At 34.7% G+C, this 25,988-nt stretch overlaps 1 protein-coding gene across 2 annotated transcripts in view; it reads left to right on the top strand.

The window, feature by feature from the left end:
* Positions 1–25,988, top strand: part of LOC150109287 (sortilin-like) — a 508,125-nt gene that overhangs the window by 69,149 nt on the left and 412,988 nt on the right. For both annotated transcript variants that reach the window (XR_016549652.1, XM_090406996.1), the window contains exon 4: positions 20,258–20,351. Coding sequence is in view for 1 of the 2 variants with exons in the window: in XM_090406996.1 (XP_090263122.1) it covers positions 20,258–20,351 (94 nt within the window). In the remaining variant the exon portion in view is untranslated. The remainder of the gene's footprint in view (positions 1–20,257; positions 20,352–25,988) is intronic.

The following is a 25,988-nucleotide window of genomic DNA, read 5'->3' as shown; positions in this document are numbered from 1 at the left end:
AGAGCAGCTGATGCATTGTACTCGTTAAGGTAAATTAATTTTACTAGTAACCATGATAGGCACATGTTGAGCACGACTCTGAATAGGAATGCATTTGCCAAGATTCCCCTTTATTTTATTTATAGTGCTTATGATGCTACCGAAAAGGTGTTCAATTTTATTTTATGCGAATTTTCAGCCTTCTTGGGCTACAACAGCGCCATGTTCCCTCTATCGGCAACTTTTTGAATTAATTTTTTTTTTTTTCACAGAAATTTGGTGACATTCTGGTTGTTAGATTGATCTTAATCTTCTGTGTCTGTACATTTTTTACAGTGCAGTCTCTGAACTTCAGGTCCTTGTCTATTATACTTCTGAATCCTATCCTATCCTCATCTTCAAAAACACTTTGCAACAACGTCAAATTGGTAACCTCTGCTCATGCTCAGAACCAGTCTGTTGAGATCCTTCTGTAGAACCTCAAAATCTGCTTTACTCCTCTTAGCTATCCCTAATTTTGCATCATCCACAAACAGCTTTATCTCCATTTAGAACTATCTCAATATTATTAACATAAAAGGCAAACAGTAATGTCCCTAAAACAAATTCCTTTGACACACACTTCTAGTGACTATCCTCTTCTGGGATACTTCTCTCCATATGCAATATGCTGATACTTATTAGACATCCAGTCTAAACTTGGATAGCTTCACTAAACACTGCTAACAAATTCACTCACTGTAACAACCTATTAAAAATCTCTCTGACCACTGCTCCACAGGTACACTGTTATGCTAAACCAAATTCATTGTAGCAAGCCATCTACTGTAACAAACTCCTTGTGATCACTATGAGTGCTATACTGACAGGTGATTGTAATTCAGCATATAATTAAATGCATTCTTTAATGAACTCAATCAATAATATTAATTCAACATCTACAAATATTTTCACTTTATTCATTAATAAATTAATGAATTTATTATATTATAATTCACTTTTTATAATGCCAAATGTTTGATTTCTCTGATCTGTATTTCTTTCCATGGTCTAATTGCTGTTTTCACTCTTCTTATCCAAACACATACTCTGAATGAATGCACGAAATAATTCTTATTGGAATGAAGTCATTCTTCTTTTCTACTCTCTCATCTATTATCCACTTGATTCTCTAACAAGTGTGTCAAAGCAGTTCAAGCAAAAATTCAGCATAGCACAATGGTGTGAAGATATTCTGAATTTTTACTCATCTTACAACTATAGCTTCTTATAGCTTCAGGGTAGGGGGAGAATCAAAACCCAACTTTGAAAGCACCAAATAATATAGAAAACTTGCTTCTCTCTTCAAACAGCAGTCATTCCAACCTTGCTTTTTCATACTTCTCTCTTACATATTCTTATATTATCAGCTTAGCATCAAATAAAGTAAAACCAACTCCCTAGATAACCATTCTCCTCCAACTCCTGCTTTGATAACTTTCTTTTTATCACATAGTCATCTCCATGGAGTTCAAAGACTGATAGTTTGAAGTCCATATTAACTGCTTGATGTGGGTACAGGAATGATTATGTAATGGTAAATGCAGTTTTACAGGTTTCAAATCCAGGTTGGTAATGACATTATGAAAGAATTGCTGTGGGTCCAAGGAGATGCTGAAATGCATGTACATGAAATCCAGAAGTATCAAATATTAAGGAAAGGAGTTTTTGGCAATTTTTCAGCTTGACTTGACCAAAAATTATAGAAATTAGTGAGACCTGGTTGACAGAAAATGATATAATTACAGGAAAAGAATGTAAAGGGTATTGTATTTTTAGGGAGGATGGAATAGAACAAAAAGGGAGTATTGCTGATGATACATGAAGAACTTCAACCAACAAAATTAGATGTTGACCAGGATTTTATGTCCAGGTGGGGAGATGGTTCATATGAGACTATCTGGTATGTGTAGAGGCTAATAGGACAAAGTATATTGTTGGTTGCTGCTACTATAGACCAGAAGGCCCACAGGATTTGTGGATGCCATGAATTGACAGATTATCATGAGTGCAGGCTGAGCAATTATTATGGGGAGACTTCAACAATGGGGACATAGATTGGAAGAAAGACAGGAGCATGGCATAATGGAAGTGGAATTTCTACAGTTGCTAAGGGATAATTACCTGAAACAGCATATCATTTAGGGGATCAGTGTATGGATATATCACTTTCCTTGAAGATTGCTGGATCTGTTAAGAGAACCAGAGGATATACTCATAACCAAGGCAGACTTAGGAGTTGAGACACTTTGCGTTCAGTCAGGGAGAGTGATCATGTAGTCTTGTTCTCGGAGATTGCTAAACGTATGGAATTCTCTGTCAAGAAAAGCATTTATATTAAAAGTTGGTAATTATGACTGACTTAGGGGGCATTTTGGAGTGGTACCATGGCTTGAGAAGCGACAAGGAAAGAATGTCACTCATACATGGGAAGAAGTCAGGGATTGTTTGGAGAAGCAATATCAGACTGCATACCCAAACGGTCAGGAGGATAAACCGAGTTGGGGATTAAGTGATTGAGTAAAGTATAAAATCAAGATCTGAAAAAAAATGGAAAAAATTTAAGGGGGATGTTCAATTGTTTGCTGATGATGATAAACCGGGGAGGGCAATAATTGCTAAAGGTAATGTAGATATCCTGCAGGATGATATTAATAAATTGGCATTGTGGCAAAGGATAATGATGGTCACTTTAATGTTTTAAAATGTCAGGGTATGCACTTTAGGTTGAAATGGTTATATACTATATAACACATTCATGGTACTGGATTTTAGGAGATTAATGAAACTAGGGACTTGGGGGTGATGGAGGAGAGGGAGTTGAAGTTCAGAGGAGCAATGCCTGTGAAAGTATCTATAGAAAACGCACAATGCTGAAACAGCACCTATGATAAAGTGACTGAAGAGAGTCTTTGAGGGAAGGGTCATCTATTAAATGGATTTCCCTTTTCTGAATATCATCAAGAATTCTTAGGGTGGTCTTGGGTGCTCCACCCCAAATATGGGAACAGTACTCCAAAGTTGGTCAGCTCTGAGACTTATAAAGTATTAGGAGTTGAGAGGAAGAGAAGTAATGTTTTTTGAATGGAAAAGAACACCAAGCTTTTTAGAGGCTAAAAAGCCTATGTAAGTGATATGTTTGTGTCAGAATAAACTGGATGTGACTGTCAACCCAAGAGGAAAAGTTGATCTTGAAAGGAAACTGGAACATTATCAGAAATGAGAGAGGATGAGGTAGGATTTTTCTTGTGGGTAATAAGGCAGGCTTGAGTTTTTTTGGCATTGAAATTTACTAAGTTGTCTTCAGCCTATTTGAGGATGTCGAGGAGATCATTGTTCAAGTCACTGGTTATGGAAGATCTTGGGCATCTAACATTAGAGTACTGCAGGGTTTATTGAATGAGGAATAGCAATGAAGAATAACTGTCATTGCTGAAGCTATGAATGGGATTTGAAGTGAGAGAAAGGAGGTCATTGATGTAAAAGAGGAAGAATGTGGGTGAGAGCTTAGAACCCTGAAGCACTCCAGCAATAATGGGGAAATCTGATAATAATTCATTTATTAATCTTACTGGTATTTTGCTGAGTTTCTAACCAGCATCCTCAGAGCACAAATTTCAACAATACCCATATATCCAAACAAGAACAGATTTCCTTTCTTGGGCTGACCTACACCTTCAGTCTATCCTGGCAGAAATATCTCAGCTATAGTATCTGCAGCTACCAAAAAACTTGGTGTACTTTTCTACTCATGGCACTTCTCACATGTACCTGTGTCTTCGTTTAAATCCAAAATCTGCCTAATCATGAAATACTGCCCACATATTTGGGGGAGTGCATCAAAATACTCTCTGAGATTACTTGATGCTGTCCAGAGGAGGGCAGTGATGATTCCTCTCTCTCTCTCTCTCACACACAGATCCACTGCATTCTCTTATGCCTATTCTACAGATACTTTCATGGGCAATGCTCTCTGCTGAACTGTCCATTATCATTTCTCCATTTTCCTCCAAGACAGAACAAGAAGCAGCAGCCAGTCAACACCATTTATAGTCAAGCTCCAAATTTACTAAACCAGCTTATCTGCTCCCTCTTTCATTCCATCTTCCTTGGGTTTTTGGAACAGTCTTTCTCACATCTCTCGTCTAAAGGATTTGAAGTCAGAGAAAGCTGTTAAAAAATGTCAACAGATTCTTCCTTTCTTATCCTCTTGTCCACACACACATGTATGCCATACATCTTGCATCAATGTATGCATGTAGGTCAGGTATATGAGGTCTGTTCAAAAAGTTCCAGGATATAATTTATTCAAAATATATATAAAAGCTTTTGAGCTATATGAACATGTCCTCTTTCAGATATTCTCCTCCTACCTCAATACAGTGGTACTCCAGCTTTCTCTCCACTTTTGGAAGCATCTCTGGAACTGTTCTAAAGGAACTGTCTTATTTTGTTTAATTTCATTTACATCTTGAAATTTTTATTCTTTATATATGGATTTTAACTTAGGTTAGGGAATAAAAAGAAGTCACAGGAGGTTCAAATCTGTTGAATAGGGTGGGTGAGGTATAACAGTGATGTTTGGTGTACTTTTGAGCCAGAAATTTGCAAGTTGAAAGAACTGGTACTTTCTCATTTTCAAATCTTCTGTCAGAATTTGGTGACAGGATCCAATGGAGATTCTTGTTGCTTCACAGGCTAACTCTCGAATGGTAATTTGCCATTGATGACTTTTGTGAACATAAGCAACCAAATCATGAATGAGGAATGTAGATGGTCATCTTCAGTGAAAGTCAGTCAGCCATCTTTAAACCTTTTGAACTACTCAGATGTCTTCAAGCAGCTTAAGGCATTATCCAAGAAAACTGTTTTAAGCATATATGTTTTTATGGCTTTTTTTTTCCAAGTTTAATGCAAAACTTGATGCACTCATGTTGTTCATGATAGCCTCTTTGCTCTCCAGCCAAGAGGCTGCTGGTTCAAATCCCACCAGAGGCATGGTTATTTGTGATTGTCATGGTAAAAATCAATAAAAATCAAAATTAACTAACTCTTTTGGATCTGACGCCCACTGATGAGACCTCAATAAAGGTTGAAACTGGTCTGGGTAGTGGACCTTCCCATAATGCATAGCATTATACATGTCTGTAAGGATATGTGCTTGCATTATGGGATACTAAGGCAATTAATGTGAAGTCATTAGCCTCTATATACATGTATTCCAGTGATGAAGTTACTTCATGTTCAAGCTTTTTTACTTACACTTGGATAAAGAATAAAACCAAGAATTTAATTTCTTTGCATCTTTAACTTGCAGTTAATTGCTGAAAGAAGAGAATGTAGTAAGAGGCTGGATTCAAGTAACGATAATGGATTAAGATATAGAGAAATTAATAAACAACTAAAAATACAGTTGAAAAAAAAAAAAATCCTAATTTAATAACATGACAGAGAATGTAGCTAAAGAGGATAATCAAATATGACTATATAAACTTATTAATAAGATATCTAGGAAAAGGGAGTCATGTCATTAAAAGATAAGAACATATTTGAAGGGCAAGATGTCATCGTATCAATGAGGGATAGAGCATTTTGATCTTTTAAACAGTATTCAGTCTTGTAATCCAGTTATCCTTAGTGAACATAGGATAACTGATATAAGTTGATATAAGTCCCATTACATTATTTACACACACACACACACACACACATACAGGAAAACCTCGCTTAACGTGAATTCTATATGTGTGATAATAGTTAGCGTGATTGAGTGAAATAATACTATTTCCTGCTTTAACTGAGTGGTTACTCAGTTAGCGCGATTTTTTTTTCAAAATTTTTTGTCACCAATCTGCAGTGAGCATTGGCACTTATCATTGTAGTGGACAGTGACTGTGCTGTGGATAATGCTACTGCTTCTTTAAGCATGCAGATCACTTGAAAGAGAAGCTATTTAATGATCAAGATGGAACATCATCTATCAATCTGGATTGAGGATTGTAACCAAAAGAGAATACCTCTTAGAACAAGGATTATTCAGGCAAAAGCTCTCGATATTTTTACATCATTGAAAGAGACCAAATTTCGAGCGGAACGTAAAAGCTTTACTGCGAGTTTAGGATGGTTTGGCCATTTTAAAAATCAAGCTGCACTGCATAACATAAGAATAACTGGGGAATCTGCTAGTGCTGATAAAGATTTTGCAGCAAAGTTTTCTGAAGAATTGCAAAGGATAATTCAGAAAGGTGATTATGACGATCGTGAAATATTCACTGTCAATGAAACTGGTCTCTTTGGGAAGCGTATCAACAAAAACTTTCCTAGCTAAGACTGAAGCATCTCAACCAGGATACAAAGTATCTAAAGATGATCTTAAACTTTTATTAAGAGGCAATGCGGAAGGGGACTTAAAACTCAAGCCTATCTTAGTTTATCGTGTGCAAAATCCAAGATCATTAAGAGGATGCAACCAAGAAAAGCATGCATATGAACAAGAAGAGAAGGTTATGACTAAGAAGCTAACTGCAAAAGAACTTGAGCTAGTTTTCAATCACATTGAGCATGCTAAGGAAATTTTGTTTATTACTGATCCTGATATGGAATGAAGCTTCAAAGACCTCTAAAATCTTGATAAAGTGATTGCCAACTATTGCAAATTGCATGACAAGTTGAAAAAGTCGAGTACTATTCAAACATCTTTACTTAATGTTTTTGTAAAAAAGAAACAGTTATATACAAATCTGCAGTGGGGTAAAAAAAGAAGAAAGAGCAAAATCAGGTATAATGATGATCATTGTACATAAATCCCTAAAGAACAATATTGTATATTACAACTATTTGAATGAGACTAATAGAAATTAGACTCAAGACATTAAGAGGCCACATAACAATAATTGGTGCAGATGCACCAGAAGAGGGAAAAAGAAGAAGACAGTAATATATTTTATAAAGAATTATAGAATTCTATAGATAAAACAAACAAATCTGGCTAGTTATTACTAGCAGGAGATTTAAATGCCAGAATAGGAAACAAAATTACAAATCAAACATAGGTAAATTTGGCAAAGCTACATGTAATCAAAATGATCACAGACTATGTGAATTTGTCATTTATAATAATATGAGAATAATGAACTCAGTGTTTAAACACAAAGAAATAATGTTCCAACGTAAAAATGTGCACAATTTCACATGGAGAGAAGAGGCAAGGAATAAGAAGTCTCATTGACTATGCTATTGTTGATAGTAATGTTTTCTCCCTGGTGCAGGACACCAGAGTATACAGAGGATTTGAAATTGGAAGTGATCACTATTTAGTCTTGAGCAGGATAAAATTGAATTTCATATTGAAAAGAATAATATGTAAGAAAGTTTAAAAGAGAATAAAACTCGAGCAGCTCTCAGATGTGAACTGGTGAATAAAATACACAAAGATTATTGAAGAAAAAATGAAAGAGTTTGAGAACAGAAACCAAACCTTGGAAATTCAGTGACAAGCCTTGAAGAAAACCCTGATTGATTCAGCTAGAGAGGCATGTGGTGAAGTTGTCTGCAGGGATAGAAAAATTAGAACTCCATGGTGGACACAGGAAGTTAAAGAGGTAGTGAAGGAAAAGAAGAAAGCATATCAAAAGTTCCTGGCAAATAAGTCAGCTTTTACTCTTAGAGAATACAGAGACAAATGTAAGAAAGCTAAATACTGTGTAAAACTAGCTAAACAAAAGTCATGAGAGAACTTTGGCAAGAACATAGAAAATAAATATCAAGAAGGTGGCAAAATATTCTGGAGGTTGTTGAAGAAGCTTAGAAATGGAGGAAAGAGTGCTGTAAAAGGAGTTAGAGATGATAAAGATGACATGAAAACAGGAGAAAAAGATATCCTTGAAGCATGGAATAATTACTTTGAAAAACTGCTAAATGAAACAAGCAGTGATGACAGCACAGTGATAAAAAACACTGATCAGGCATGCAGTCAGGAGTACATATCCATACTTGAAGTAGAAAAACTTCATCAAAGGCTTGAAATGTGGAAAGGCAGTAGGAGTTGATGAAATTTGGCCAGAAATGCTGAAGTATGGTGGTATAAAAGTCTTATAGTGGCTGCACTGCATAGTTCAGAATGCCTGGACAGAGGGATGAATTCCCGATGATTGGAGTAGAACTCTCATAGTACCCATATATAAAAAGGGAAATAAAACTGAATGTGAGAATTACAGAGATATTTCCCTACTGAGTGTTCCTGGTAAGATATATGCAGGTATACTTACGAAATGGTTGAGAAGAATTGTGGAAGAAAAGCTTGGTGAAATACAAGCTGGATTCAGGTCAAATAGAGGTTGTCAGGATCAGATCTTCACTTGACGACAAATAGTGGAGAAATCATGGTGATATAACAAAGATCTGTGTTTAAGTTTTGTCGATTTGGAAAAGGCATATGACAAGGCGCCAAGAGAGAAGCTATTCAATACGCTACAGTTAATTGGTGTCAATGGGGCATTATATCAAGCAATACTTAAGTCTTTATTTAAGTTGTAAGACAGCAGTTAGAATTGAAGGAAGTACAGGAAGATGGTTTAATGTTAATTCTGGTGTGAGACAAGGATGTACATTATCCCCTCTGTTATTCATTATCTATATGAATCACATTATGTAGGAAAGTGGTATTAAACATGATATCAAAATTGGAGATGTTAATGTCAGTTCTTTGCTTTATGCGGATGATGTTATACTTCTAAGTAAATCTGCTACAAGTCTGCAAGATTCACTGACTAAATTGAATTACTGTTGTAATAGATATGGTATGAAAGTCAGCAATAAAAAGTCCAAGACAATGAAAATAGGCAGAATCATTGAAAATGTCAACTGTGTTGTGATGGAGTACCTGTGGAACAAGTAAAATATTTTAGCTACTTTGGCACGATTTTTAGTGAAGATGATAAATTAAATATAGAAATAGATAACAGAATCAACAAAGCTGGTATGGTAAGAAGTCAATTGAATAAATTCATATGGAATATGAGAGAAATTAGTCGGAACACTAAATTAGCTGTATACAAGACAGTGTTCAAACCAGTTTTAACTTATGAATCTGAGAGCTGGGTCAGAAGTAAAACAGTTGACCAAAGACTAGAGACCTCAGGTATGAGAGTCCTGAGAAAGATTAGAGGCGTGAACAGATGGCATCAATGGCAATATCATATTAAAAATGAGGATATTAGGAAAGAACTTGACATTGTCAGCATCCAGGAATGCATTAGCAGAGCTAATCTCAGGTGGTATGGTCACTTAAACAGAATGGGTGAGGAACGATTAGCAAAACAAGTGTTCTCTGCCAATTTGGCAGGAAAACAACCTAGAGGAAGACCAAGATATAGGTGGATTGATACGGTACAAAGTGGCTTAGACAATAGAAATATAAGATCTGATAATTTTGGAGTCTTGACAAGTAATAGACTGATTTGAAGGAAAATTGTAAATAGGAAGTTAGTAATGATGTAAATTTTTCGTGTAGTACTTTCATATCCTGTACACCCTTTGAGGGTACATGGCAGGAATTTGATGGTGATGATGATGACTACGAGACTGAAACAAAGAAATAAAAAATTGGATAAAAACAAAAAATGAAAGTTTCCAGAAATGGCTAAATTCCAAAACAATAGAAGCAGAAATAGAGTATAAAAGAAACAGTGCAATTGCAAAATGAGAAACAAGGAGAAAATAACCCTCAAAAAACCCCTTAAGGATGGAGCAGTTTTGTAACAGAACTAGAAAGGATATATTTAAGCTACAACCCAAAACCTATAAAGTAATAAAATATGTAAATAAAGAAATAAAAGGAAAGATAAAAATACAAACAATAGATTTATAAAAACGGGTGACCGATTTCCAAAACCTCTAGACAGATAAGAACATTGAAATAAAATTTTATAAAGCAAAGAAAAATTTTAACTTATGGATCTGAGAGCTGGGTCAGAAGTAAAACACTTGACCAAAGACTAGAGACCGCAGATATGAGAGTCCTGAGAAAGATTAGAGGCGTGAACAGATGGCATCAATGGCAATATCATATTAAAAATGAGGATATTAGGAAAGAACTTGACATTGTCAGCATCCAGGAATGCGTTAGCAGAGCTAATCTCAGATGGTGTGGTCACTTAAATAGAATGGGAGAGGAAAGATTAGCAAAACAAGTGTTCTCTGCCAGGTTGGCAGGAAAACGACCCAGAGGAAGACCAAGATATAGGTGGATTGATACGGTACAAAGTGCCTTAGACGATAGAAATATAAGATCTGATAATGTTGGAGTCTTGACAAGTAACAGACTGATTTGGAGGAAAATTGTAGATAGGAAGTTAGTAATGATGTAATTTTTTCATGTAGTACTGTCATATCCTGTACACCCCTTGAGGGTACATGGCAGGAATTTGATGATGATGATAAAGCAAAGAATGAGCTAACAAAAAATATCACAATGTTAGAAATTAAAAATACAATAAAGAAGATGGTAAATAGGAAAACACCAGGAGAAGACAATATAAATATAGAACTATACAAAAATACAGGTGAAAATTTAATGAATGACTTCTGAAATTTTTTAATATGGTTTGGATGTCTGGAAAAACTCCTAACTCTTGGAAAAAAGCACTGGTTATCCCAATCTATAAAAAAAGGAAATAAATATGATTGCAATAACTGTAGGGAATTAGTCTGCTAAATACAGGATATAAATATATGCAGGAATATTAAAATAGTAGCTAAACAGTATTGTAGAGGGCAAACTACTAGAAGATCAAAATGATTTCCAAAATGGCCGATCCTGCATAGATCCAACTTTTACTCTAAAATTATTAATAGAAAAGAGAAGAGATTTTCAAAAAGAAACACATGGCCTTTATTGATTATGAAAAAGCCTTTGACAAATTAATAGACAAAAATGTTTAAAATATTAAACGATTTAAATATACCAAAGCAACTTTTACAATCCATTCAAGATTCAAGAAATATATACAGGAAATAAAATAGCAGTTAAATTAGAACACATCTGAAAATGGAAAGATATATCAAGAGGAGTACAACAAGGATGTACCCTATCACCTCTGCTTTTCAATATATATATATGTAAATAATATTATAACAACCTGGAAACGGTATAACCCATTTAGTATACAGATAATCCCGCAAATGAAGATAGATACACTACTATTTGCAGATGATCAAATAGTATTAGCTACATCAGAAGATGATTTACAAAGATCATTAAATGATATTTCAAAACAACATAATATGACAATATCTGAAGAAAAAACAAACATAATTGCATTCAAAGGAGAAAACTCAATAAGAAGTAAAATAGTGATAGATAACAAAATATTAGAACAAATAAATACTTTCAAATACTTGGGTTGTGATTTATCATATGAAGAAGAAAAAGACATAGACACTAAAATATCAAACTTTGTCCAAGTAAATGGCATAATAAATAATCAGTTTAAGCCATCCCTAGTACAAAAACACACTAGAATCAGACTATATAATATCCTGTCAAAACCAGTTCTACTATATGGAAGTGAAACATGGACCATAAAAAGGAAAGATGATAAACGAATTCAAACAGCAGAAATGAAGTTTCTCAGAAAAACAGCTGGATATACCAAGTAGGATCATTAAACAAATGAAGAAATTTTACAATCTCTGAATATAAAACCCATTAATTACTACATAAGATAGTATATACAAAAATGGATAGAACATTTAAATCGTATGGACAACAGCAGACTACCTAAAATATTATACAGATATAAAATAAGTGGAAAAAGAAGAATCGGAAGACCAAGAAAGAGGTGGCATGAGACCGGAACAGGCCACCTGGCCTGACATCCATGTTGTCAGGCCAGGTGGCCTGTTCCGGTAGACCTACTTCTTAACTGCACAGGGTATGTACAAGAAATGAATGTTAGTTTTTGGATGTGTGGAATGAGTTTGATTTAAGACCTGTATGAGAGGGATAGCATGCACTGAATGGATTTGGCATCAGGTGCCTTGAGAAATTATTTATTGGAGTGAGATCTAATGCAGAGAATCAGAGAAACTAGATAATCTTGAGAAGAATGCTGAGAATGTGAATGTGTAAGTTTAGCTAGAGTGTGCAGATGTAATGATGATATGTATGTTAATAAGCATGACTATGAATCTACTCAAGGGGCAGACTATGTTTTGGGCATTTTGAGTGTATCTGGAAATGAAATAGAGAAGGTTGCCCAGGTAGCCAAGCAGAAACTAATGTAGTGATCGAGTTTGTTGCTTTGGTTAATATGTTATGGCTTAAGACTGTTGGCATTGGTGTAATCTGTCTCTCAGTGTCAAATGTAGTAACAGAAATCAAGTGTAAAGGATATATTTTTAGGAATGATAGAGGAGATAGAAGCAGGGGGTGGGGTACTAATAATGATATCAGATAACTTGAGTCCAGTTAGGACAGAAACTCATGAACACAATAATGGTAATAATGCCCCATGTAGCAATGGGTTTGTAGCTATCTGTTGTAAAGTGGAGGCTACAGAATGAAATATGTGGTAGGTGTTGCTATAGGCCTCATGGTTCATTTGCAGGGGAGATAAAGAAATATACCTCCAAATTACCAGGATGGGGATTAAATGAGTAATTTATGGGTGATTGAAATTATGTGCACATTGATTGGGTAGCAGAGAAAACTCGTAAGCAGTGTCACCAACTAGTGGCAAAACAGTCACATCCTTAGCTGAGATATGTTCTGACATGATTATCAAATCTAAATTATACTCGAGTTTCTACTTTCACATGCTGCTTGAGCCGTTGTGAGACAACTTTCTTAAGCAGCATGTGAAAGAAGTAACTCGAGGACTAAGAGGTGTTAGATTTGATCATCGTGTCAGAACATGTCTCATTTAAGGATGTGACTGTTTTGCAATCAGTTGGTGACATTGATCATGCCATACTGACCTAGGAAGCATGGCATGATCAATGGCATAAGTATGGCATATCCAACTGTATGGATATTCCAATTAGGACAGGTTACATGTTGAACTACAAAGCTGGAAATTCTGACCAACTCAGGAGAATATTATCTTTGGTTCCATGTTATCATTTACTGAATGGAAAGCATTCAACTCTGAAAATGGAAAACTTTGAAAAGATGCTTAAATAATGCATTATCTGAATGAGTCCAGTCCCTAGAATTTGAAGAACAAATAGGATGGAAATGAAATGGATATGTAGCCTTACTAAACAAGAGATCCATGAGATGATGATGATGATGTAGAAGAACTGTTGTGAGAATAAGAGTAAGAGGAGTTATGAAATGTAGAAAGCACATGCCAGAAAAGTTGCAAGTATTATTGTATGGAAAGTTAAATTGGACCATTAAAAAAAAAATTAATAAATAAATGTCTGCACAAGCAAATGGCAATCCAAAAGAATTTAATCATTATTTTGCAAGTAAAAGAACCCTTGTGTCAGAAGCAGATGTGATTGTTCAGATGACGAGTGCTCACTAAGATTCTATCAACTTGTATACAACATGGCACATACAGTTCTATCACTACATTGGATGAAGAACTAGTGGTACATGAGAATGAGGTTCTAGAACTACTGCTGCATAATGTGGATAAGAATTCACTAACAGAGGCAGATTGGATATCAGCACTTATGCTGAAAGAATGTTCAGCTGAACTGGCTAGTTCAGCCCTTGACATGTTTGTATAATTTGAGTCTCAACTCGAGAAAGATTCCACAGAATAGAGAGAATTTTTGATTATTCCATTGCACAAGGGTGGTTCAAAGACTCAAGTATTTAACTATTAACCTATCAGTATATCTGGAGTGATAGTGAAGATTTTAAAGAAATACAGCAATGTGTTTGCAAACAAGCTATACGTTGTAAGGAACAGCATGAGTTACTAAAGGGAAATATGATATTTCGTAAAAGTGAGTTTACTAAAATTTCTCCTCATAAAGGAAGCTCATGTCTGAGCTATTTGCTCTTATTTCATAGTAATGTTATAGCTAAAGTATTTGAATAGGATAGCACATGAAAGGTTGCTGTATAAACTAATAATTTAGAATTGGAATATAAGCTGTCGGATTGGATGAAGGGTAGTTGATAGACAGGTATTGGTGTGTATGTGGGGGTAAATCTGCTAGGTTTCATGTGAACAGTGGTATGCCTCAGGAATCAGTCCTTAGACCATCATTGTTTCCATACATTAATAACATTGGGAAGGGCAGCAGGAGATCTTCAATTTGCTGCTGATGAAGATGCTGCAAAGATAGGTAGGGAAATCAAGTATGCTAATAATAAATTTAGTTTAATCCTTTATCCCAGTGAGAGCAAACAAAGTTTGTGCCTGAAAATATCTTCAGGACTGAATATCGTGTTGTACTATTTTACCTGGGTAAGTAGTACAACACCAGGCAACTCATAGCAAAGGTGGAGCAAGCTACCAACACTCCTATCCCAGTATCTCCCATAATGCAAAACACATCTCCTTGTGGATATGTATACTGTTATGCATTAAGGGATTGGCCACTACCCAGACTAGTTTCTACCTTTATTGAGGTCTCTTCAGTGGGAGCCAGGCCCAGAGTTGGAGATTCCAGGCAGAAGCAGTAGCAAGGTCATCTCTACCTATAGGAGTTGCCAAAAGGTTTGCCACCTTTTTTTATTAAATTACTCTGGATTTAGAGAAAGATGTTGAAAGTTGAAAGTATAGTCTAACCTAGTGAAAAATAAACTTTCAACATTTTTCATTCAGTCCTGAAGATATTTTCAGGACTGAATACGCAAACTTTGTTTGCTCTCACTGGGATAAAGGATTAAATTAAATTTATTATAGTCTAACCTAGTGAAAAATAAACTTTCAACAAGTATGCTAATGATGTACATTACCTGCAGAATGATTTGTAATGCTAGTAAGTGCGAAGTTTGGCATCAAAGTGTGCACTGGATATCTCATCACTTTACCGTGATGAGATATCCAGTGACATACTATATTTTGCGAGATTATGCTTAGAGTGTCTGTGTGGTTAGCCTAGTGACTGTGCGCTTCACAACCATATGCCTGGGGAAGGAGTGTCCTAGGTTCAATTCCCATTGGTGATGTGAGGAGCTGAAGGAACTTCCTCAGCCATAGCCAAGTTAGCCGGTCTTGGGCATGGACAGTAAGGGTTTTTCCCCCAGTTTATCCTTGGGTTTTTCATCCTGCAAAGCAGGCAAACCAGCCTTGAGAATTCAACACTACAGGACATAGTTTATATCAGGGCGTCAGGCTGACCACCTTATCCTGTGAATGATTTGAGGTCTGATGATTAATAAATCCTCGCCACTGCAAGGTAAAAGAGGGTAAAAAGAAGATGAGATGAGATGCTTAGAGGAACTGACAAGGCTAGAAATCTTGGACTTATGCTGGATAGGAAGTTGAAGGATCACAACAAAAATTGTAAATGTAACTCAGAAGATAATTGCGATGTTGAAATGAACATTGACTTGTAAGGATGTAGAAGTCATTTTGCCTCTCTACAAGACCTAACACAATCACACCTGGATACTGTGTTCCTGGATTCCTGAAGGATAAAGACGCTGTGGAAAAATTGCACTGAAAGTTACAAACATTATATTGGAGTTATGGAATGTAGATTATGAGGTTAGATTGAAAGTATGTGAATTCAGATACTGGTATATATACAGGAGAAAGTGGAGGTGATATAAAAGAAGTTAGTAAACTTCTGAGAGGGTGTTATAGGGTATTGGTTATTGAAATTTTTCAATATATTGAAAGTAATGAGAGGACATGCAGGCATATATGGAAGTTAAGTTTCTGTTTGGTTAAGAAAGGAGTTAGAGCTAGACTTTTCTCTCACAGAACCATGAGTAAGTGGGACAGTTTGCCTTAAGAGAACTGTAGGTCTAATAATAACAATAAACATTTCCTCAGTCCTTCCTCATATGTGCAGTTCCATAAGCTAGTTACAATCTTAGTGATCGTAACTAGTTATTTGCCACTAGATTATTTCAAATGCATCCTTACTCTTCAGAATTCAGGTGACTATGTATCTGCATTCAGTAGTCCAGATGTGCTGTTATCTAAACTCTTGCAAGGTGTTTTTTTTTATGTCTCTCTTCCCCATTAAAGGTGGTAAACCTACACTTCTTGGAAAGATGTCAATGGATACCCCATGAGCAAGGTGCATCATGCCATATAATGAGTCATGTGTTTGTAGCCGGTATAAATTGGGAATATGATGCTCCCAACTCAGTTTAACTGTGTCCATTAATACCATTGCTGTGAGAATAGAATTGACTGCATTTAAAAGGGACATTGTGATAAGATGCCACGTTGCAGGGGCCATTGCAAGTCAATGATCAGTGCTATCAAACTGAGATTGAAGTGCAGGGAGTCAGCGACAAGTGGTACCTGCAGTGCACGACTCACCATGCTCACTGAATGTGACCATTGGGTGCTATGAAGGATAATATGTAAAAATCACCATTTGTCAGTTGACACATTGAATGCTGGGTTCTGGACATTGATGGGAACACAAAATTGCATAAAAACATTTAGAACTGAGTCTCGCAACATGAGTTTCCATGGTAGTACCCCAATATGCAATTCTCACATTACCCAAACCATCATGCAGTGTCATCTTCAGTGGTGCAAAGAGCATGTTCAGTGGGAAATGGAAGCTGAAGATTGGGAAGAAGCTGCATTATGGAGTGATGAATCATGCTACACCCTCTACCAAGCACATGGATGGGCGCGATGGATGCTCGGTGAATGTCTCTTATCAGAGTGCGTAACCCTAATTATGAGATTTGGAATGGCGATGTGATGGTATGGTCCTGTTTTTCCTGGTTTAGCCTTGGGCTTCTGTTTCTGGTGCCTCGACATGGAGAGGTATCTGAACATTGTGGACAATGTAATGCTTCCTACTTCATGACATTTCTATGGAACTGACAGTTGTCTCTTTCAGGAAGGCACTGTGTCATAAGGCTTCTGCTGTAACCTCATGGTCTGTTGGCATGAACATCACCACACTTGACTGGCTTCCACAGAGCCTTGACCTCAACCCTGTTGAACATCTGTGTGATGAACTGTACTGTAGGGTGAAAGTCAAGGGATGTCTTCCCCCCCCCCCCCCAAAAAAAAAGGAAAAAAAAATTGATCAGATTTTCCACTAATCACTGTTGTATACTTGTGGAAAGTATACCCTGTAGGATTTGCTGCAGTCATTATAGCAAAAGGAGGCCCTGCATCTTATTAAAGTGGGTGTCATGACTGTTTGTTCCTCACACTATTGTGTCCATTGACTCAATAAATAAATTAAGGATGTAGTATTAATGTATTCTACACTTTAAGCAGTGTATAATACATTAATACCACTGAAAATTATCACATTGACATAACCTGTGCCCATGGTTGGAGAGCAGGTATGCTGCCCACTTGGCCATTTTTCTCACTCCTGGCAGAGTGAGAGAATAACCTCCTTTTTCTTACAAGTCAGCGTTCTCTTCAACAGTATAGTTACCCAATGCGGGCCTAATCACATTAGCGACATGATCCTAGGCTTTAACTCTCTGTTCAGAATAACTTTTATGTCTCTAGCTTCATTAACTACCTGTATTAAAGTTGTACTAATATAATACTCTCCCTGCAGTGTCCTCTGTCCAAAATGAAAACCTTAGACTTGACAGCATTAAACTGACATTGATTCATTTGCTTGTGTAAACAGCAAATGAATGAATGAATGTGCCCCTTTACCAGACCATCCCTAAATCATTAATATACAAATTGAATAAAAAGACCAAGTACAAAACTCAGAGGTATGCTACTGGTCACCTTCTTTCTTTTAGATCCAGCATCTACTTACATCACTTTCTGAAGTTTGTAATTAAGAATATGCTAAATAAAATAAGCTTATTTTTGTTAAAAATAGTGATATTGCTTTCTGATTTTTTTTGTTTAATTTAACTCATGTTTCTTTGACTCGATTTAGTTCAGATTGAAATATTTGGTCAATTTAGAGTATTGTATAATAATAGTGATGCACATGGCTCTAATGCATAAAAGAACAGTTATGCATGAGATGCATTTAATGTGAGAGTACTGTAAGTCCTGTTTCTCAACTTTGCAAAGATGATAAAAGTGACATAAAACCAAAGATATTAAAGATGTCTGGAGTAATTACTTGGATTTAAAAAAGTCAAAAAAAAAAAAAAAAAAAAAAAAAAAAACATGTAAGCATACTTGAGAGCTAAGATAAAGTTTGGTAGAGAAATTTGGAGGCAAGCAGGTTCAGGACAAATAGGGATTATAAAGATAAGATTTTTTGCTTTGTGGTAGATAGTTGAGAAATCATGAAAATATAACAAGGATCTGCATTTAAGTTTTATAGATCTGGAAATGCCTTGACAAAGTGCCAAGTGAGATGTTCATACACTAAGTAGCCTCTTACTATATCTCATTAAAAAGTTTAATAATTTATATTATTAAGATCGCTTTTATTCATGAAGATAAAGATGTTTTTATAGTTTTGTCGTGACGTTCTATTTTCATGTTGTGTTCTAATCTGCCATCTTGTTTCAAGTCACTCTTATTAATAAAACAACTAATTGCAAATTGATCACCGATCCAAAAGTAGGGAAATTTATAATTATACTGCGCCACCCTATTTTTAGATTAGTCTATATAAAACAGTAGGATCAATTCTTAATTAAGTTAGCAGTCTTCTCATTTAGGCTGAATTATTTACTATTCTACTTGGGGCACCCGCAAGATTCGAATTTTTTTTATGAACGGTGCAATAAAAGGGAATTCAGGCAAACACAATATTTAGATTAACAAAATAAAACATTTAATATATGATATATAACGAATACAAGAATTCTACTTTTAAATGGAACAATACAAATAACTTAATACATCTTGCTAAGTCACTCATTCCAATTCAATGTTCTAAAGTTTAGCATACAATTCACAGCTTCAAAATTACAAGCTTTCTTAACTCAAGTTAATAAAACAAAACTTCTCATTTGATCAGTCTGCATATATCTATCAGTTGTACTTAATGTTTAAATTCACAGCAGGCACTAATCAAGGTAGACAATATTCCAAGCAATCTTATTCGGACCTTGAACTTCGAAGATACGTTATAGTTAATGTTAGAATAAACAAACATGTATGACTACTCTTACCAGATACAATCTTCAATACATCAATTTATTGTGAGCACACTTATGAATTAACTTATTTAAGCTAGCGGAACACATTAAATAAAATTCTCCAATGCTTTAACTGAACTACTGTTAATCGCGCTTCACTACTCTAAACAACAGCAATAAGGTACTGATATCTTTCCTTGTTTACTTTTCTCCAACTAGTTAAATTCATTATAATTCTTCTCAGGGCAACATAGAATTAAGACGTAATCCTAGACTAACTGGAACTAATCAGAATTTCCCATTGAATGTCCAGTTCTTTATTTTTCCGATTACGACATCAATTTTTCTCTACAACAACAGCTGATTTCACTTGCAGCTGAGTATATGATTCACTACGTTTTTGCTCACTTCTAAACACTCTTCTCATGAATTTCTGCCCTAAAGAATTTATAATTTTCTTTCACTTTTTTGCTTGTATCCTACCTTCCTTCAGGCTCCGCAAAACTCCCTCCTTTTCTCTAATTAAATTTCTTATTGCCTTTTCTTCTCCTTTTGGTTCCGAGGTCACGCCTTCTTCGACTCGTGCTTGTTTATTTCATGCGTCTCCATGACAACCAATGAACGCAAACATTTCGCTGATGTAATACAACGCTCTACTACTACATAAGTGATTACATAACGTTAAATTTTTACAGATAAGAATAAACAGAATATTTGAGCTACTTAATCAGCTTTTTCATTACGTATACAATTATTTATAACAACACTTTTCGTTACATCATATATATATTTTAGTTATCATGAATTCTAGGCATATTATTATTTAATAAATTAATAGTAGGTTAAGTTTAGAATAAATATTTAAATAGTAATCCTTAATTAAGGAACAATAAATAATTTTTTCTACAAATCATGATTGATATATAATAAGCAATGTTAAATGTGAATGAAAAAAATAAATTACACAACATAGTTTCCTTCACAATTTAACAGTTTATTTAAGGTAATAAGTTTTATATGCATTCTTTTCTGTGTTTCCATTTACAGCACTGATGGTGGAAAAACTTTTCAGACTGTTAAATACCCCCTTGAAAATTTTGTGGCTGAAAACATTCTTGTAAGTCCTCTGGACAGAAAGCGGGTGAGTGACCTTTTATTTATTCATCATAATTCTCATTCATTTCATAAGGAGAAAACACGAGAGAACATCTGTTATATGCGAATCATAAAGTAAACCATTGTAATAGATGTGTGTTGACATTAGTAAATCATTACAGTTAGTTATTCACATGTGGTGTCATTTTGATGCCATATGGCAGTAGTGTTCAACCTTTTTTTTGCTATGCAAGCTACTTTTCTATAGTAAGTTATTCGGCAATCTACTCTCTTATATAGATCACGTTCCCCCAACCTGATATCTGATTATGCACAACTATGCAGTTAAATGCGCTCACTCACTTCGGAGGACCATCTCTTCCAGCCCTAAAAACTTTAAAGAAACTAAAAACTTTATTTGTGTATTTAAAAATTTATTTATCACTTTTAATTATTTTAATACAACAAATAAAACAAATATATTGGAAAAAAATATTTATTTCTCTATTTTGAAAAACCAAAGTTAGAAAAAACAACAGATTGATTACAAACTCACAAGTTACAGGAAATGCTGGTTGATTAAAAAAAAAGTTAATGTAAAATTTGGCATTGATTGGACTTCACAATATTTTCATAGTCAGGTTGATATGAAGAAGTGGCCAATCACAGACAATCATCCAAATGATCATTTGTAATTTGGTTTCTTAATTTATTTTTTATGACATTCATATTTGAAAAAGTGGATTCTGACAAGTATGTCGATCCGAAACATGACAGAATTTTTCGCGCAATATCAGTTAATATTAGAAATTTTTCATGTGTATACTTCCAAATGACTTCATTGTTTATTGATTTTAAATGTAAACTATTCTGAATATTTATTATCTCAAGTTCTATTTCAGCTTGGTTTATATCAAACAGCCCACTAATTTTATTTGAAATTTCTGTGATGTTCAAGTTTTCTTTTAATGGATTATTGTTAAAAGATACAATCATTTCAGTTTTATTAAAATCTTTAAATCTTGAATTTATTTCTTCCTCAACTAATTCTGTTTCACGAATAAATTCTTTTAAATCACAGTGAAGCATTTCTTGATTTTGATCAAAAAATTTTAATAAATATGGGAGATGTCTAAATTCGTGGTCATTTATATTTTACTTTAATAAAAGTAAGTATTGTTGGAAACTTTATTGAACTTAACATGTCAATTAAATTTTTATCTCTACCTTGTAACTCTAAATTTAAATTGCTTAATTTTGTACAGAAATCTACTAAAAATGATAAGTGTAACAGCCATCTTTTATCACTCAATTATGGATAAATATCTCCTTTTTCATCAAGAAATTTTTTTTTATCATTAGTTAATACAAGAAATCTTTCTAAAAATTTACTTCTGCTGAGCCAACGAACATTATTGTACAACAGAAGTTCCCTATCATCATCTGCATGTAATTTACAATTTTAAATGTAATATCCAAAACTACTTTTGTGTTTAATCTTTTACTACACAGTACTTGTTGGTGGATAATACAGTGGTACGTTAAAATATCTGGATATTTGTCATCGTTTTTACATAATGAAATGAGCCTGATTTATTACCTATCATTGCAGGAGAACCATCAGTAGTAATAGAAACAAGTTTAAAAAGCGGAAGTTTGTGTTGTTTCAAAAATTCATCAAATGCTGAAAAAATGTCTTCTCCCCTAAAGCTTCCCAATGATGGTACAATTTTATTTTCAAAAGTTCTTCTTTACTTGAATAATCTTGAAATACCATGCGAATAAATATCATTAACTGAGCAGTATCAGTGAAGTCGTTTGATTCATCAAATTGTAATGAAAACGCAACACACTGGTGAATGTCTGACATTAAATGAGTATTCAGATCGACACTTAAAATTTCAACTCTTCTCATAACTGTTGTTCTGGAAAGTTGTAAATCTTTAATATTCAAAATGATTTCATTTTTATTTTTAAAATCAGAAAATAAAGATTCTGCTGTTGCAAGAAACGATTGTTTTATTAACTCTCCATCAGTAAAAGGCTTTTTTGCTTTTGCTAATAAATGACACACTTTCAAAGATGCAATAGTGGCTGATATTGGTTTATTTAATACTTTCGAAATCATATTTTGTTGTCCAGAAAGTCCTGCCTTTAAGTATATAATTTTTGATTCACGTATTTAGAATTTTTGGGAAAATCGTCATGTTTTGCATGTAGCGATCGAAAATGTATCTCAATATTACTTTTTTTTGGAATTGCTATAGATATAATCCATTTCCCATTCCTTGTGAAAATGATACATCTTCGATTTCTTTGATACACTCATGATTATCCTCAAATTAAAAAAAAAAATAAGTTTTAAATATTTTATTAAAATAAAAAATTTTTATAACTTATCAGTTAGCGAACAAAATAATGGTAAATCCAACGATAAATTTAGAGCAACTGAAACTCAACTGAAATTCTAACAGTGGGTAGTGTGAAGTGTGTGATGTAGTTACGAGTAAACATGATTATAAACGAAATACATACGATGTGCTTTGCTTATAATCTTATTCACTCAGCTCGCTGTTTGACTTCCACTGATCCAAATTAATTAATTTACCTGGACTTATAAGAAAATAACTGATTGGACAATTTTAACGAAAAATAAATAAACAATAGCAATACACTTCAAGAGAATTAAAAAATAATACAAAATAATGATAAATAAAATATTATGTTTTCAGTTTTAATTAAATTTGTAAGTAAGGAGGAATAAACAAGAGATCGACCAGAAATCGCTCCGTGATCGACCTGTCGATCATGATCTATGAGTTGAACACCACTGCCATATGATCATTTCTATACCACATTGGGTTTTGGGAGTGAAGCCTTCTACTAGTAGTAGGGTCACAGATGCCCTTTCCACAAATAATTGGGAAGACATTCACAAACATCTATATCCCTGCAGCATTCAAACCTGCAGCCCTTTGGCTGGAGAGCAGATACACTAACCACTCTGCCAACCAGGCTGGAAGTTAAGTTTATAGCAGCTGTAACTCCATTCTTGGCATTGGTGCCATCTAATAACTGAAAAAAGTTACTGGCTATGTTAGTTAGTTCAAAAATTATTTGAATATGGTTAGCTCATTGTTGGAATACTTTTCTATATCCATAGTTCACATTTCTTTTAATATACAAAAAAAAGATAGTGAGCCATGAATATGTGAAAATGTTGGTGCATAAACTTATACTGAAGTTATATAATCACAAGAATATAACTATTATGTGAGGGGGAAAATGTATGTTTATATTCAAGTTAGACGAGGTAATGCATTCAAACATTTGCATTATATTCTAACACAGCTTTCAAAATAAGTTTCAGAAAAGCAAAGAGCAGTGTATTGTCAACTCACCAAATTTATGGCAAGTTCTGCTTTTTGAACCACTCTTTCTTGATCAGTACCATCATTTCTTGGATTAGAATTTTAGATTAAAATTGCACCCAATTTTACTGGATGATTTCCAGTAAAATTAGATGCAGTGCTGATTGTAGTATTGACTGTTTATTTTATTTAATGATTTTGATTCACAACACAAGAATAATAAGAAAATAATTTATAGTTATTTAAGATAGCAATTAGGTAACAGTAAGACTTTGTGTTGTCCATTTTAACACGTTCGCTGCCACGCTACTTCAGCGTAGTCTGTTCCCGTACGGCAAGCAATTTCACTTCTTCAAGGTCACTACGGTAATCTCGTTGCCGGCGGTAAGCGTCATACGAGTATACTCGTAGTTGGCTTGTGCAGAGCATATACTATCTATGAGAATACACAGTTTTGATGCTAGCTCCACAAGCCAAGCATTTTCACTTCTTCAAGGTCAGTACAGTAATCTTGTTGCCGGCGGTAAGCGTCATATGAGTATACTCGTAGCTGGCTTGTGTATCTGGTTTACCAACTACGAGTATACTCGTAGTTGGCAGCGAACATGTTAAAAAATTATAATGGACAACACAACAAGAAACTGAAGTCCAAATTAGCACCATCCATTGTTTGATAAAGAGAGAGCTTCTTCTACTCTCTTCTATTATCTATGCGGATGATGATGATGAGGCCGAATGAACTCTTTTCACTTCTGTCTGCCCTGGTGGAGTTCGAACAATTCTGTCCAGTTTGGTGTCGCTTGTTGTGATTTGGTTTTCAGGTCCTCTTTATTTTGTCTATCCATCTAATTCTGGGCCGTCCTTTGGATCTTTTACCTTCCATCGTTGTATTCCATTCCAGATTGTATTCCAGAGAGAGAGAGCTAACAGGTATTAATTTGATTTTAAAATGACTGTCTCCCAAATTTTTGGTAGATTGATACAGATGTATTTGTTGATATAGGGAATGTTTTAAAACTGTTGCCTATTCCAAAAACTGTATCTCTTACTTATAATGACGTCTGTGCATTTCCCCATTTAATCCTGTGTGAAGAGGTATTCAAGGCATTGTCTACTGGTTCCGACTTGCCATAATGATGGTACTGAATGTATTTTTTTATGTTTTCTGAAGTCGGTGTCAACAGTTCTTCCTGTCTGTTCACAGTAAGCCAGGTCACAAGTACAGGGCACTTCATATATTTCTGGATGTGATAAAGAAGAGAGAGAGAGTTTGTCCTTATGCGAACAGATGTGGGTTGCCAATTCGATATATGGTTTAAATGTGATTGAGCTGCCCGCTCAGTCTCCAAAAGTTAGATAGAATTGAAATGCCTCGCCCATTCCTAGCAGGGAATTAAGGGCATTAGCTGATATGTTTTTTTCATGTAATGAAGAGCTGATATTTATTAAGCACTCTGGATATTTTTTCAGGTGTGCCTTGAATGTAAGAGATGGTAACAGTTTTGCTGTGATCTCTTGTATTAGGTGAAAAAGGGGGGATTTGAGGAGGGCATTTAGTATTTTTTAATCATTTTTGGAGATTATAGCTATTGGCTAAAAAAGTGTGAGGCAGATATGTGAGTAAGAACATTATCATTGGAACAGATAGGTCTGGTTCTGTGTGTTAGTGTTTTTAGGATGTACGAATATCTTCCATTAGGTGTAGGTTTTCTATAAACAGAAAAAGATAATGAACCATTTGTGGGGGCATGTGACTAGTGTATCTAGAGAGGGCAGACAGCCAGTAGATTCCTGTTCCATTGTGGTGGATTTTAGAGTATTTGCTATTGAAATGCAGTAAATTGTATCTAATGTGTTGGACTATATAATCAAATACCAAACACATCAACATGTGCATCCAAACCACTGGTTTGAGAGTGGCTGTATTGATTGCTTGATGCTCTATAGAAATTTTCTGAAAGGGAGAGGCTGTTTATTGACTATGCATCATTAACTATATTATTGTGCACAGTGATATCTTAATGGAGGTTGAGGACATAAGTATACAGGGGATTTAAAATATGAAGTCGTCACCATTTAATTTGAGCAGAATGAAATTGAATATCATATTGAGAAGAAATGTTTATAAGAATGAATCAAAGTCAAGCAGCTTTCCCTGATAGCTTCTGAAGAAAATATTGATTGATTAGTCAGATAGGCATGTAATTTCTTAAAAAATTGTCTTTAGGATAGAAAAATCAAAATTGAACTCAGGAATTTAAAGAAGTTCCTGGAAGTTCAATTTAAAGTTAAAGAGGCTGTCATGGAAAAGA

Source organism: Typopeltis vanoorti, chromosome 2, assembly GCF_054136105.1.
Source record: "Typopeltis vanoorti isolate ZY-2024b chromosome 2, IOZ_Tvanoo_1.0, whole genome shotgun sequence".
Classification (NCBI taxonomy): Eukaryota; Metazoa; Arthropoda; class Arachnida; order Uropygi; family Thelyphonidae; genus Typopeltis; species Typopeltis vanoorti.
Note: the sequence above shows the minus strand (reverse complement) of the source record. Positions and strands in the feature narration are given on the sequence as shown.